Here is a 12,244-nt window from a genome sequence, read left to right as displayed (position 1 = left end):
CTTCTGAATCTGGCCTGGATTTCTGGCAGTTCCCTCTCAATATACTGCTGCAGCTGCTTTTGAATGATCTTCAGCAAAATTTTACTTGCGTGTGACATTAATCATATTGTTCCTAGATTCATACTTCGTATATTCCATGTTCTGATTATTAATGGATGTTTGCAACTCTTCTCATTTTGAGTCGTGCCACATCAGCAAATGAAGGTCCTGAAAGCTTGACTCCATCCACATCATTAAGGTCTACTCTACTTTCAGGAGGCAGCTTTTCCCCAGCCGTCTCTTGAGTGCCTTCCAACCTGAGAGGCTCATCTTCTGGCACTATATCAGACAATGTTCCGCTGCTATTCATTAGGTTTTCACTGGGTAATTCTTTTCAGAAGTAAACCACCGGGTCCTTCTTCCTAGTCTGTCTTAGCCCGGAAGCTCAGCTGAAACCTGTCTGCTATGGGTGACCCTACTGGTATCCAAACACTGGTATATAGCTTCCAGCATCACTGCAACACCCAAACCCCCACAGCACGACAAACTGATAGATACGTGGGGGCACGCATTGTTAGTGGGAATGTAAAACCGTGCAGTTGCTATAAAAAAGTTTGATGGTTCCTCAAAAAGTTACAGAATTACCATATGACCCAGCAATTCCACTTCTAGATAGATATACCCAAGAGACTTGAAAGCAGGGACTCAAACAGCATTTATACACCAGTGTTCATTGCAACATTATTCACAAACAGCCAAAAGGTAGAAACAACCCAAGTGTCCATCAACAGAGTAATAGATAAACAAAACGTAGTATAGCCATACAATAGAGTATTATTCAACCATAAAGACATATGAAGTTCTGATACATGCTACAACATGGATGCACCTTGAAAACACTATGCAGAGTGAAATTAGTCAGACACAAAAGACACGTATTACATGATCCCACTTACAGGAAATATCTAGAACAGGCAAATGCATAGAGACAGAAGGTTATTAGTAGTAACCAGGGGCTGGGGGATGGGGATTTACTGCTTAAGGAGTACTAAGTTTCTCTTTGGGCTGATGAAAAACCCTTGGGAATGGATAGCAGTGATGGTTTGCATGACATGTTGAATGTAATTAACCCCATTGATTGTACATTTAAAAATAGTTAAAATAGCAATTTTTTTGTTATCTACATTTGACCACAATAACTTTTTTTAAGTAGTAATCTTTTATAGTCCACATTTTTTTGTGTGTGTCTTGTTTAAGAAATCTTTTCTTTGAGGTCTAAAAGACATTCATCTGTATGTATACATATAGATATGCATATAAATATATATTTTTTTATTTAGATGAAGGTTTACAGAACAAATTAGCTTCTCATTAAACAGTACACATATTGCTTTATGACACTGGTTAACAACTCCACGACATGTCAACACTCTCCCTTCTCAACCTTGGGTTCCCTATCACCAGCTTTTCCATCCTTCCTGCCGCCCTCCCCCTCACATTCCTCACCCTTCACTTAGACAACCCTAGCAGTTCTCTGCTTTAGCGGTCGGTCTTCCTCCTGCGGGATTCTTGGTAGCGACATTATTCTAACATGGTTTTCTCAAATGACAGCTGCCAAGTGAGTCCCTTTGGTTGGGGTCCGCCTCCTCTGCTTTCATCTCAGCCGCACTTTGACTTCCAAATGCTGAATTTCAAATGGTTGAAATCCTCAGGGCTTCTTGGCTGTCTGTTATTTTAGAGACAGAGCCTGGATGCTTTGTTTCTGGGTCCCTGGAATCATGCCTTGGGCTCTCTGGCAGAGTTGCAGAGTCTGTTGGACAGAGACAGTGTGACCATTCTTCTCTCTTGTCTCCCTCTCATCTTCACTCTGGATTTGGAGATTTTTTTTATCTGCCAGTAAAAATACCTTGGGGGCGGGTGGAGGTGGGGTGGATGGGTAACTTCCCTATCTTTTGGCTAAGATCAGGTAGTCCTCATCTCCTGGGAAGCACGTGATAGGGATTTTTGCAACAGGGAGTTAGAAAGGAGCTTTCTTTGTACACTTGGCCCTCTGCCTTGCAGGGCCCCACGCTGTCTGCCCGCCTGAGTGGAGAACACTCAGACTCATGACCTCATGTGGTCTTTTTTGACTGCTGAACTGCATTTTTTTTTTCCTGCTTTGCCACAGCCTTCTCTTGAAGGCAAAAGTCTTCTTGACAAATTATATATTTTGCATGTCCTATAGTAAATACTCAGTTTTATATTTGTCAGCACACAGTGTCAAATCTGAGGCTATCTAGTCACTGTCTGGCCTCTGTCTTCAGTCATTCTCCGCTGCTGTCCTGTTTTTCCCTTCCCCCCAAACTTACAATTTTATTTCGGCTGACCAGTTATAAGCTTTGGTGTGCATAAACACCTTTATCTTGATACAGTGTTGTTTAAATTCCTGTTCATTTTTATTCCTTTAGCTTACCATGCTACTACTGCTGTTTCTAAGAAGGGAAATATTTGGGTTTGATTTATGTAGTTCATCCACTCCTTTACCAGACACTGATAAAGTGCCTATTGTATGCTCCCACTGAGCAGGCAGCTTCATCGACAGCTAGCCCATGGTCCCTGCCACTTGTCTTGAAGTGCAAACAGATACCCAGACAGGAAATGTAATAAACAAACGGGGCATGAGTTGTAGCAGAGATGGCCACACTGGAGGAAAAGTAATTCTGTCGGGGGAGTTGGGAAAGGCTGTAATTTAAGCTAGGTCTGGAAGAAGTAGGAGTTTACGAGGTAGAGTGGCAGAACAGGAAAGGCAAAACAGCAGAGGGAATGGCCTGTACAAAGATGCAGAGGTCTGAGAAAGCCTGATGTGTTCTGAAACTGGTAGATGTTCGAAGGCTGCTATAGCTGGAACAGAAGGTGTGCTGTGTGAGAAGCTTTGGGGGGCAGGTAAGTTGTTAGCTTTATTACTAGATGTAGAAGGAATTGGCTTCATCCATCTGGAGCCATGGGGGGCTGTGAGTGAGATGTCATGTTCTTAGGGAGTGTTACGTGGGTCCATCTCAAGGAGAGCTTCTGACCCCACAGTTCTCAGTTTTCAGCAGTGAGTCTTTATGCTGGGGACAAAGTCTGTCCAGAGGCTCTGGTTGGCACTACTATCTGGCATGCCCAGGGTACCTTGGACCTTTTATCATCTTTGAGCACTCGTCAGAACCCCAGTCTCTACCACTTGCCTGCCTTCCCCTAGGAGTTGGTTCTAACTTCCCTGGGGTAGGGGTGGAGTATGGGCTTTGGGAGGTTGAAAGGGGCTGAGCCTCTTCACACCCTTGGCCCTTCTTTGGCACCCCTTTCCATCTACCATTAGGATCTTGGCTTTTGCTTTCTCCCAAATACACAGCCATCCTGGCTTCCAGCCCAGGTAGAGGAAGAAAGAACTTATTTCCTTCAGCTCTTCTCTGAAAATAACTCAGCTGGCACTGCTCAGGAACAAAAAGTTCCTGAGAATGTTGGCACATCACGGTGTTCATGTCTGGTGAGTCCCTACTGTGAACCTGTCTCTGTCCCACTTCCCATCTATCCAAGGACCTTTGTGACATGAATTTGGGAGATCTTCAAGGCCTCTGCAGAGCATGCCCTCTCCAAGGCCTGGCATAGTGAAGTGACGGGGAGGTAGAGGACCCTGGCATCCTGGGGTGGTGGGTGTTAGGGGCTATTGAGTCAGCTCCGACTTGTGGCAGTTTTACATATAACAGAATGAAATGTTGCCTGGTCCTGCACCATCCTGATGATTATTGGTATGTTTGAATCCATTATTGGGGCTTTTATGTAATGCCTTCCAACCTAGGGGGCTCTTCCAGCACTATATTGGACAATATTCTGTTGTGATCCATAAGGTTTTCATTGGCTAATTTTCAGAAGTAGATTGGCAGGCCTTTATTCCTAGTCTGTCCTAGTATGGAAGCTGCGCTCTCTGAAACTTGTTCACCACGGTGACCCTGCTGTCTTTGTCATACTGGTGGTATAGCTTCCAGCATCATAGCAACGCGCAAACCACCCCAGAGACAGATGGGTGGTGGGCATCCTGGAGGAGTTTGGGATAATTTGTGGGAGGCCTTGCAAAGTGGGGGAAGAGTCATCTAGGAAAATGATGGATGCCTCTAGCTGAGGCCCACCTCTGGAACCTTGGCTACAGTCCCAGTCATCCCAGGTTGTCCATCACTCTTTTCTGGATGTCTGATTCCTAGTTGCCTGATATCCTGGCACCAGAAAGTGGGTGTAGGGTAGGGTAAGAAGTGGGGGTATCAGTCTCAACTGTCCTGCCCAGACAAATTAATCTTAAAACATCATGGGGAGGACTGGGTTAGAGAATTCAATAAATTTGATGATCAGAGTCCTGTAGTAGGCACTCAGTAAATATTTGTTGCGTTATGAATTAGTTGAACTAAAATTTGAGTCTTGAAGGACGAGAGGGAGTAAGCCCTGCAGAGAAGCTAAGACCTAGTGCCAAGTACCAGAGGCCCAGAGAGGCAGGCTGGTGGGGGAAAAAGGCAGAAGTTGGGTCTGCCTGGCTCAGGGAGCGCTAGTAGCTGTGACAAATCGGAAAGCCCAGGAGGTGGCTTGGGTCTGGGGCAAAAAGGGGATGGTTTGGGGTAAGTCACCAGTCTTAGGAGTGGGCGAGGGCCTTGCTCTGCCGGTGCTGGGTTCCCCCACCCCCACCCTGACTTCCTGGCAGCCGAGGGACCCGCGGGGGTGGGGCGGACAAGTCACAGACTCCGCCTACTTAAAGGTGGCTCCAAGCCCGTGGCTCTTCTCAGCCATCCCAGCATCTCGGTGAAGTTGCCTAAGGGGCAGGTAACAAGTCGGAGATGGAGGATGGAGAATGCCGCATATTCCTCCCTATTTGTATTCGCAGGCGTGTTCCCACCATTGTTCCCCGTGTGGCACTCTCGCTGTCCTCCGGAACGAGCCTTCCCGAGCTTCCTCCTTAAGGGGCGGGCTGGCTCGGCCGGGGCGGAGCTCCCCTGGCTAATTTCCCGAGCGCGTTGCCCTGTTTCAGTCCTTGTAGCGGAAGCGGCTGAGTGCAGTAGTCGGGGGACCTGTCTGGGATCGGAAGGTCGGGGACTTCTCCGGCACTACCGGAGCGCAGGCTGCTTTTGTCCCAGGTTCCGCGGGCACAATGAACCACGACACCGAGGTGGACATGAAGGAGGTGGAGCTGAACGAGGTGGAGACTGAGAAGCAGCCGATGAACGCGGCGTCGGGGGCAGCCGTGGCCGTGGTGATGGCTGGCGGCGCCGAGAAGAACGGTCTGGTGAAGATCAAGGTGGCTGACGACGAGGCGGAGGCGGCCAAGTTCACGGGCCTGTCTAAGGAGGAGCTGCTGAAGGTGGCGGGCAGCCCCGGCTGGGTGCGCACCCGCTGGGCACTGCTGGTGCTTTTTTGGCTTGGCTGGCTGGGCATGTTGGCAGGCGCCGTGGTCATCATCGTGCAGGCACCACGCTGCCGCCAGCTGCCCACGCAGAGGTGGTGGCACAAGGGTGCCCTCTACCGCATCGGTGACCTTCAGGCCTTCCAGCCCGGCGAGGCGGGCAACCTAGCTGGTGAGGACGCGCCCCTCTCCTGTATATACCCCACCCTCCGGCCTCTGGTTTATACCCCACCCTCCGGCCTCTGGTTTAAGCCTCCTTTGGTTTTATCCCTAAACCCCACTTCTGCGTCTGGCGTCATTCCTCCCACCTTTGGTTTCCTCTGGGCAGACTACTCCGGTTCACCCTCCTTCTTTCTACCCTTCTCAGGGTCTTGGAAGACTACCAGTGTCATAATCCCTTTCAGCTTTGAGGAAAAACTGTCGTTCTCCAACCCTCTTTCTCGATTGTGGCTGACTCATCATCCTCCCCTCCCTCTTGGCCCCAGGAGGCAGTCACAGCCGGTTTCAGAAGCAGAGCGCAAGGCTCCTTATTCTTACATCAGCTTCACTGAGTCTCGTGATGCAGTCTAAACCTATTCCGTCTTTGGACAGGATAGAGGAAACAGGTACCTCTTGTTTCAGGCCTGACTGAGCATCTGGATTACCTAAGCACCCTGAAGGTGAAGGGCATTGTGCTGGGCCCAGTTCACAACAACCAGAAGGATGATTTGGCTGGGACCAACTTGCAGGAAATTGACCCTACTTTTGGCTCCAAGGAAGATTTTGAAAGTCTCCTGCATTCGGCCAAAAAAAAGAGTAGGTACCTGGGGTTCACGAGGAAACAGCTAGAAAGCCTGGCCTTCTGGCCAGAGGACAGGCAGGATAAGATTTTTGTCTGATAGTCTCTATGTTCTCAGGGCTGGAACCAGGGAACTGTGTTAGATTGAAAGATGGATTTCTCAAGGGATTCGGGACTTTCTACTTGGCTGGACATTGAGCTGATCATTTAATTTTGGGGTTTCAGTGCCCTTATTTGCAGAATGTAAGGATTTTTTTTTTTTTTTAACTAGATTAATGGTTCTTAAGTTTGTAAAGTAGTGGAATCTTTTTTAAAAAATCCCAAATGAAATACTGCCTCACAACTCTTTATAGAGAAAAGTGTTTAGAAAGGGTTTATTTGGGAATGGGAACCCCAGGACCCCACAGCTCAGCCTTCTCTAACATCTGCACTACAGGATCTTAAGACCCTTGGTTGGTCACATCTGTGTTTCAAAGGAATGGGTTTTGTCAGGGTTCAAATCCAAGCTTTTGTACCTGGTAATGCATAGAAAACATTCAGCAGAATTGTGTGTGTTATTTTTTCCTTTCCCTTCACTCAGAGTCTTTCTCACAACTGCCTCTTCCTCCATTGTTCCAGGCATCCAGGTCATTCTGGACCTCACTCCCAACTATAGGGGCCAGAACTCGTGGTTTCTCCCTACTGAGGTTGGCACTGTGGCCACCAAGATGAAGGTGAGTGTGTTGGGCTTGATGGCAGACGGGAGCCAGATGCTGGGGTCGTCTTGGTCCTTTCTCAGGAAGCCTCGTACACTTAGTCCCAGGTCCTGCTGAGGGGCCCCTTGCCTCTTGGAGCCAAGCAGGATTGCCTCCTCCCTCAGCAGGAAGGATAGGCCAGCAGTCTCCCCATTTTTTCTTGTTCCTTTTCGGACTACTCAGTTTTCTTGTTTCTTTGACTTTGTGGGTGACAGTGCCAGGAAGGGAATATCTCAGATGTGAGTCTGGAAGTTTGACTTTCCTTCCTTTAGGGAAAGGAAGCACTTTCTGTGTGGGAATTCTGCCCTGATTGATTTCTCAGTTCTTGTTTGATGTGTCTTGGGTGGAACTCAGTGTGAAATTGTAAGTACTGGGGCTTCCTGTGTATCTGGGACTGTGCCAAGTATTTTATATACATTTTTCAATCTCCTGTATAACCATGGACAGTATCCGCCATTATTCTTAATGTGTAAACAAGGAAGCTAAGGTTCAGAGGGGCCTGGTGTGCCCAAGGTCTCTCAGCTAGTAAAGGCTTTGAAGTCCCAAGTAATCTACTTCTCAAGTCTCCCTTACCTTAAGGTGTAGGCTCAAACTCTACTCAACAGGCTGGGAATGGGGGTTTGAACACGGCTCCAGCTCCTGATGCCTGGGTTCTAGGGCACTGACCAGTTCAGAATGGGTAGAACAGACATGGAGGCAGACTCTGACACTTTCTGGCTACTGTGATTTTGACCTTGGATTTCCAGCATTTGGGTAGGACCCTTGGGGTTATCCAGTTTAGCCCTAGCCAATGGTTCGAAGATCCTTTACAAGTTATTGATAAGGGAATGTTTTCAGATGGCATGTTGTGTGGGGTGGTAGCCTCAGATGAAGATGGAGGAGACGGTACATGGAGCAGTGAGAGAAAGGGAAGAAAAGGTACAGTGGAGGTGGGGTTCCATGGTGTGTGCCAGAGAGATGCCAGGTCTTCAGGCCTGGGCCTGTTCTGCAGAGCTGGCTTCCTCTTTTCAAACCTTCGTCTGAACTGCCTTAGGGCTGTGTTTCTAATTTCAATCTTTCATCCTTGGCCTGTTGGGTCAGGTTCTTTTACTCACACTCTCCCCAGGAAAATATAGTTGGAAAATATAGTTGTCTTGTCGTCCTGAGACTGACATTTTGGATCCTGTCTTAGTTCCTTAGTGCTGCTGTAATACAATACCATATGTGGGTAACTTTAAAGAGCAGAAATTAATTTTGTCCCAGTTCTGGAGATTGAAAGTCCAAGTCAGTGTTTATTTTTTCTGTGAGCCTCTCTCCTACTTATGGTGTCTATCAGTGATCCTTGGCGTTTAGCATTTTTTTGCTTGTACACAATCCTCTCATGTCTTTTCCTCTGTGAGCGTGTGTGTTTATTCAGGTCTTCTTATCCCGGCGACCACCACCAACTGCTCTGACAGGGATCACAATAGAGGATCCTGGACAGAGCTGGAGAAAAATGTAGAATAAAATTCTAACTCACATGTACACACACACACACAAAAGACCAGACTCACTGGTCTGACAGAGATTGGCAAAACCCTGAGAATATGGCCCCCAGACTCCCTTTTAATTCAGTAATGAAGTCACTCCTGAGGTTCACCCTTCAGCCAAAGATTAGACAGGCCCATAAAACAACATAAGACTAAATGGGCACCGCAGCCCAGGGGCAAGGACGAGAAGGTAGCGGGTACAGGAAAGCTGGCAGTGGGGAACCCAGGGTCAAGAAGGGGGAAGTATTGACTTGGTGTGGCAACCAGTATCCCAAAACAGTATGTGTGTTAGTGACTTCATGAGAAACTAATTAGCTCTGTAAACCCTCATCCAAAATATAATAGAAGCAAAAAAACTCAGAGGTGTGATTAGGTTTAGGTTTAGGACCCACCCATGCTGGCATGACTTCAACTGATTGATTGTATTATATTATATTATCTGGCATTATGAAAGGAAATCTGCTCTACCCAGCACTAGCTGACTTAATCACATGTAACTATTCCATGACAGCAGTTAGACTAGGGTTTGGTCAAACAACTGGAACCTATAGCCTCGCTAAGTTCACACATAAAATTAACCATCACAGGTCCTGCCCCTGCTGCTCACTGGGCATGCTTCCTCACTTCTCTGAGCCTCATGCCTCATTTCTAAAATGGGTATACTACTATTTCACGTAACTTGTAAAGGGTCTTCGAACCATTGGCTAGCGCTAAACTGGATAACCCCAAGGGTCCTACCCAAATGCTGGAAATCCAAGGTCAAAATCACAGTAGCCAGAAAGTGTCAGAGTCTGCCTCCACGTCTGTTCTACCCATTCTGAACTGCTAAATGCTACGTGAGTTATCTGCATGAATGTACCTTTTCTCTTGGGGTTTTTTGTAGCTGTCAAAGATGTGATTTGCCAGAGGGAGGAATAGAGAAGTAAAATGCATTTAGCACTAAGAGAATCAATGGGAGATTTAGAGTTGGAGGGAACCAAAGGCTAAGCCTTTTTAATAGAGGTGGGGGAAATGAGACCCAGGCCAGTAGTGACTGTCTCCAGGTTATGGGGGGCGTCCACAAGGAGTGTGAAGTTGAGTATGAGCTGGAGTCTTGTAAGCCTTTGCATCAGGGCATTGATATCTTTCTTCTATTCTTTGACACCTTCTAGGATGCTCTGCGGTTTTGGTTGCAGGCTGGTGTGGATGGGTTCCAGGTTCGGGATGTGGAAAATCTGACGGTGAGCTTCCTTTCTCCGTGGGAGGCAGAGCCTGGGTGAGACCAGAGGGGCCCCAAGGGCCTGGTAGTGTTCCTGCTCCTTGACTTGGCCATTTTTCTTTTAGGATGCATCTTCATTCTTGGCTGAGTGGCAGAACATTACCCAGGGCTTCAGTGAAGATAGGTGGGTGTCAGGGCCCCCTTCCCAACTCAGCTTCATTGTGGGAACCCGTCAGTGGAACACTAGGCCCCGGGAATGGGTGGTTTCTAGCCCAGAGAACTTTCTTCACCAACCTTGACCCCTGCCCTGCCCTCTGCAGGCTCTTGATTGCAGGGACTGACTCCTCCGACCTTCAGCAGATCCTGAAGTTGCTCGACTCCACCAGGGACCTGTTGTTGACTAGCCCATACTTGTCAAGCCCAGGCTCTACTAAAGAGCATACAAAACTCCTGGTCACCCAATATTTGAATGCTACTGGCAATCACTGGTGCAGCTGGAGTGTGAGTACCATGGTGGCGGGAGGGGGACCTTTTGGAGGAAAGGGTGTTAGGAGATAGAGGCTGTGGGCTCACCAGTGTTTCTGTCCCTGCAGTTGTCTCAGGTTGGTCTCCTGACTTCGTTTGTGCCGGCTTCCCTTCTCCGACTCTACCAGCTGCTGTTCTTCACCCTGCCAGGGACCCCCATTTTTAGCTACGGAGATGAGATCGGCCTGGAGGCGGCTGCTGTTCCTGGACAGGTACTGCTTGCTGCCCACCCAGCACAGTAGATGAGTTCGTGTTCACCCATCATGATGATGGTTCTGCAGATGGGACAGACAGACATGAGCCTTGAGGTGAACTGTGTTTGATTCCTAGTCACCTGCCTAGTCAGTTCCGTGTGGCCTTGGGCAAGTTATTTCACCTTTCTGAGTTGTGATAATATCTTCTGGGAGACTACATTTTTGGCAGGGTGGTTAGGATTAAATGAGGGCAGATTTTTAAATTCACTGTGGCACCTGACAGGTTCTCAGTATGGTAGCCTGCATTCATTCATTCATTCATTTGACAGTGGGTACTCTTTTTTTTTAATTCTTCTAGGCTCTGTACCCTCCAGAGCTCATAGTTTAGTGAGGGAGCCAGGTGAGTAAGTGGATAAGAACGTGGCAGTGAGTACTGGCTAGGGTAATACACTCACTTAGCTTTAGCCAGGCGATTGGAGGTTGACAGCTGAGCTGGTATTTGTAGGAGCAGTCATTAGTCATTTCACAAATTCTGGGTAATGCCTATATGCCAACCACCAGCGAAACAGCAATGTACAAAAGAGCTGGAGGTGCTGGAATTAGATAATAAGCAAATATAATAAAGATGCCAGGTACTGGTAAATGCTGTGTAAAGGAAAGCAGGGTAGGGGCCAAGAGAACAGAGAATAGGACTGACTTTGCCTGGAGTGGCCATAGGAAACCTGATGAGACAACAGAGCAGGGACCTGATGGAAGTGAGGGTGATAAGTGGGTGGCTGTCTGGGAGAAGAGCCCTCCAGGCTGAGGGGATAGTATGTGCAAGAATCTTGAGGTGGAAGCCCAGCTCGTTTGTCCAGTACAAATTATTCAGGCACATGTGGGGAGGGTGTGCATTGAGCAGGGTGGGAGTGGAAGGAGAGCAGCTCCCAGGCCTTACCCAAGTCCTGCTTTCACTGCTTCCAGCCTACGGAGGCCCCAGTCATGCTGTGGGACGAATCCAGCCTCCCCAACACCTCTGGGTCAGTAAGCACCAACATGACTGTGAAGGTAAGGGTTTGGGCAGGGCCTGGCCAGCAGAGGGCGGGCAGGTGGCTTGTAGGAGCCTGCACCCACAGGAGCCCCCCTCTTCCTGCTTTGTCTTCATCATTCGCAGGGCCAGGATGGAAACCCTGGTTCCCTCCTCTCCCTGTTCCGGCGGCTGAGTGACCTGCGGGGCAAGGAGCGCTCCTTGCTGCATGGGGACTTCCACGCACTCTCCTCGGGGCCTGGCCTCTTCTCCTATGTCCGTCAGTGGGACCAGAATGAACGGTTCCTGGTATTGCTCAACTTTGGGGACCTGAGAGTTCCAGCCAAGTTGGGTACTGCCAGCCTCCCTGACAGTGCCAGCCTACCAGCCACGGCTGAGCTCCTGCTCAGCACCGAGCCAGGCCGGAAGGAGGGCGTCTTCCTTGAGCTGCAACAACTGAACCTAGAGCCCAGTGAGGGGCTGCTGTTCCGCTTCCCCTATGTGGCCTGACAGCCAGCCTGATCAGGACCCCTTTCTCCTTCCTTCCCGGGCCCTCTTTTTTTTTTTTATTGTCACAGATGATAAATGATCCTCAAAGTAGTAGGGTGTTTTCTGGCTTCAAATAAAAGTCACCCTTGCTTGGTGAGGTGTTGTATTCTTCTCCCCTTTGCCTCTCTGGACCTGTCCCACAGTGGACCTACCAGAGGGTTTCATACTGGTGTCTGCCTGGAGTGGAAAGGGCCTGCCAAGGTCCTAAGAACAAGAATGTGTCAGGGTTAGGACAAGGGTCTACACCTCCTCCCTCAGGCTGGGCCAGGTTGCTTGCCTGGAGGTCTTGGATCTCACTGCTGCTTTCATCTCTCTCTAAGTAGCGGTCTCCAGCCGAGAGTGGTCAGTTTTCCTGTTTTTGCAGACTTGGCC

The 12,244-nt window shown here is 48.7% G+C and overlaps 1 protein-coding gene across 1 annotated transcript; it reads left to right on the top strand.

The window, feature by feature from the left end:
* Positions 1-4,993: 4,993 nt before the first annotated feature.
* SLC3A2 (solute carrier family 3 member 2) lies at positions 4,994-11,967 on the top strand. The gene is made up of 9 exons (XM_010599103.3): positions 4,994-5,552; positions 6,002-6,175; positions 6,777-6,871; positions 9,552-9,620; positions 9,724-9,782; positions 9,919-10,099; positions 10,192-10,335; positions 11,281-11,364; positions 11,471-11,967. Exons 1-9 carry the CDS (start codon positions 5,129-5,131, stop codon positions 11,831-11,833), a joined length of 1,593 nt encoding a protein of 530 aa, XP_010597405.1. The 5' UTR covers positions 4,994-5,128; the 3' UTR covers positions 11,834-11,967.
* The last annotated feature ends 277 nt before the right edge of the window (positions 11,968-12,244 follow it).

This window comes from Loxodonta africana, chromosome 7, assembly GCF_030014295.1.
Source record: "Loxodonta africana isolate mLoxAfr1 chromosome 7, mLoxAfr1.hap2, whole genome shotgun sequence".
Lineage (NCBI taxonomy): Eukaryota > Metazoa > Chordata > Mammalia > Proboscidea > Elephantidae > Loxodonta > Loxodonta africana.
This window is presented reverse-complemented; position numbering and strand designations above follow the sequence as displayed.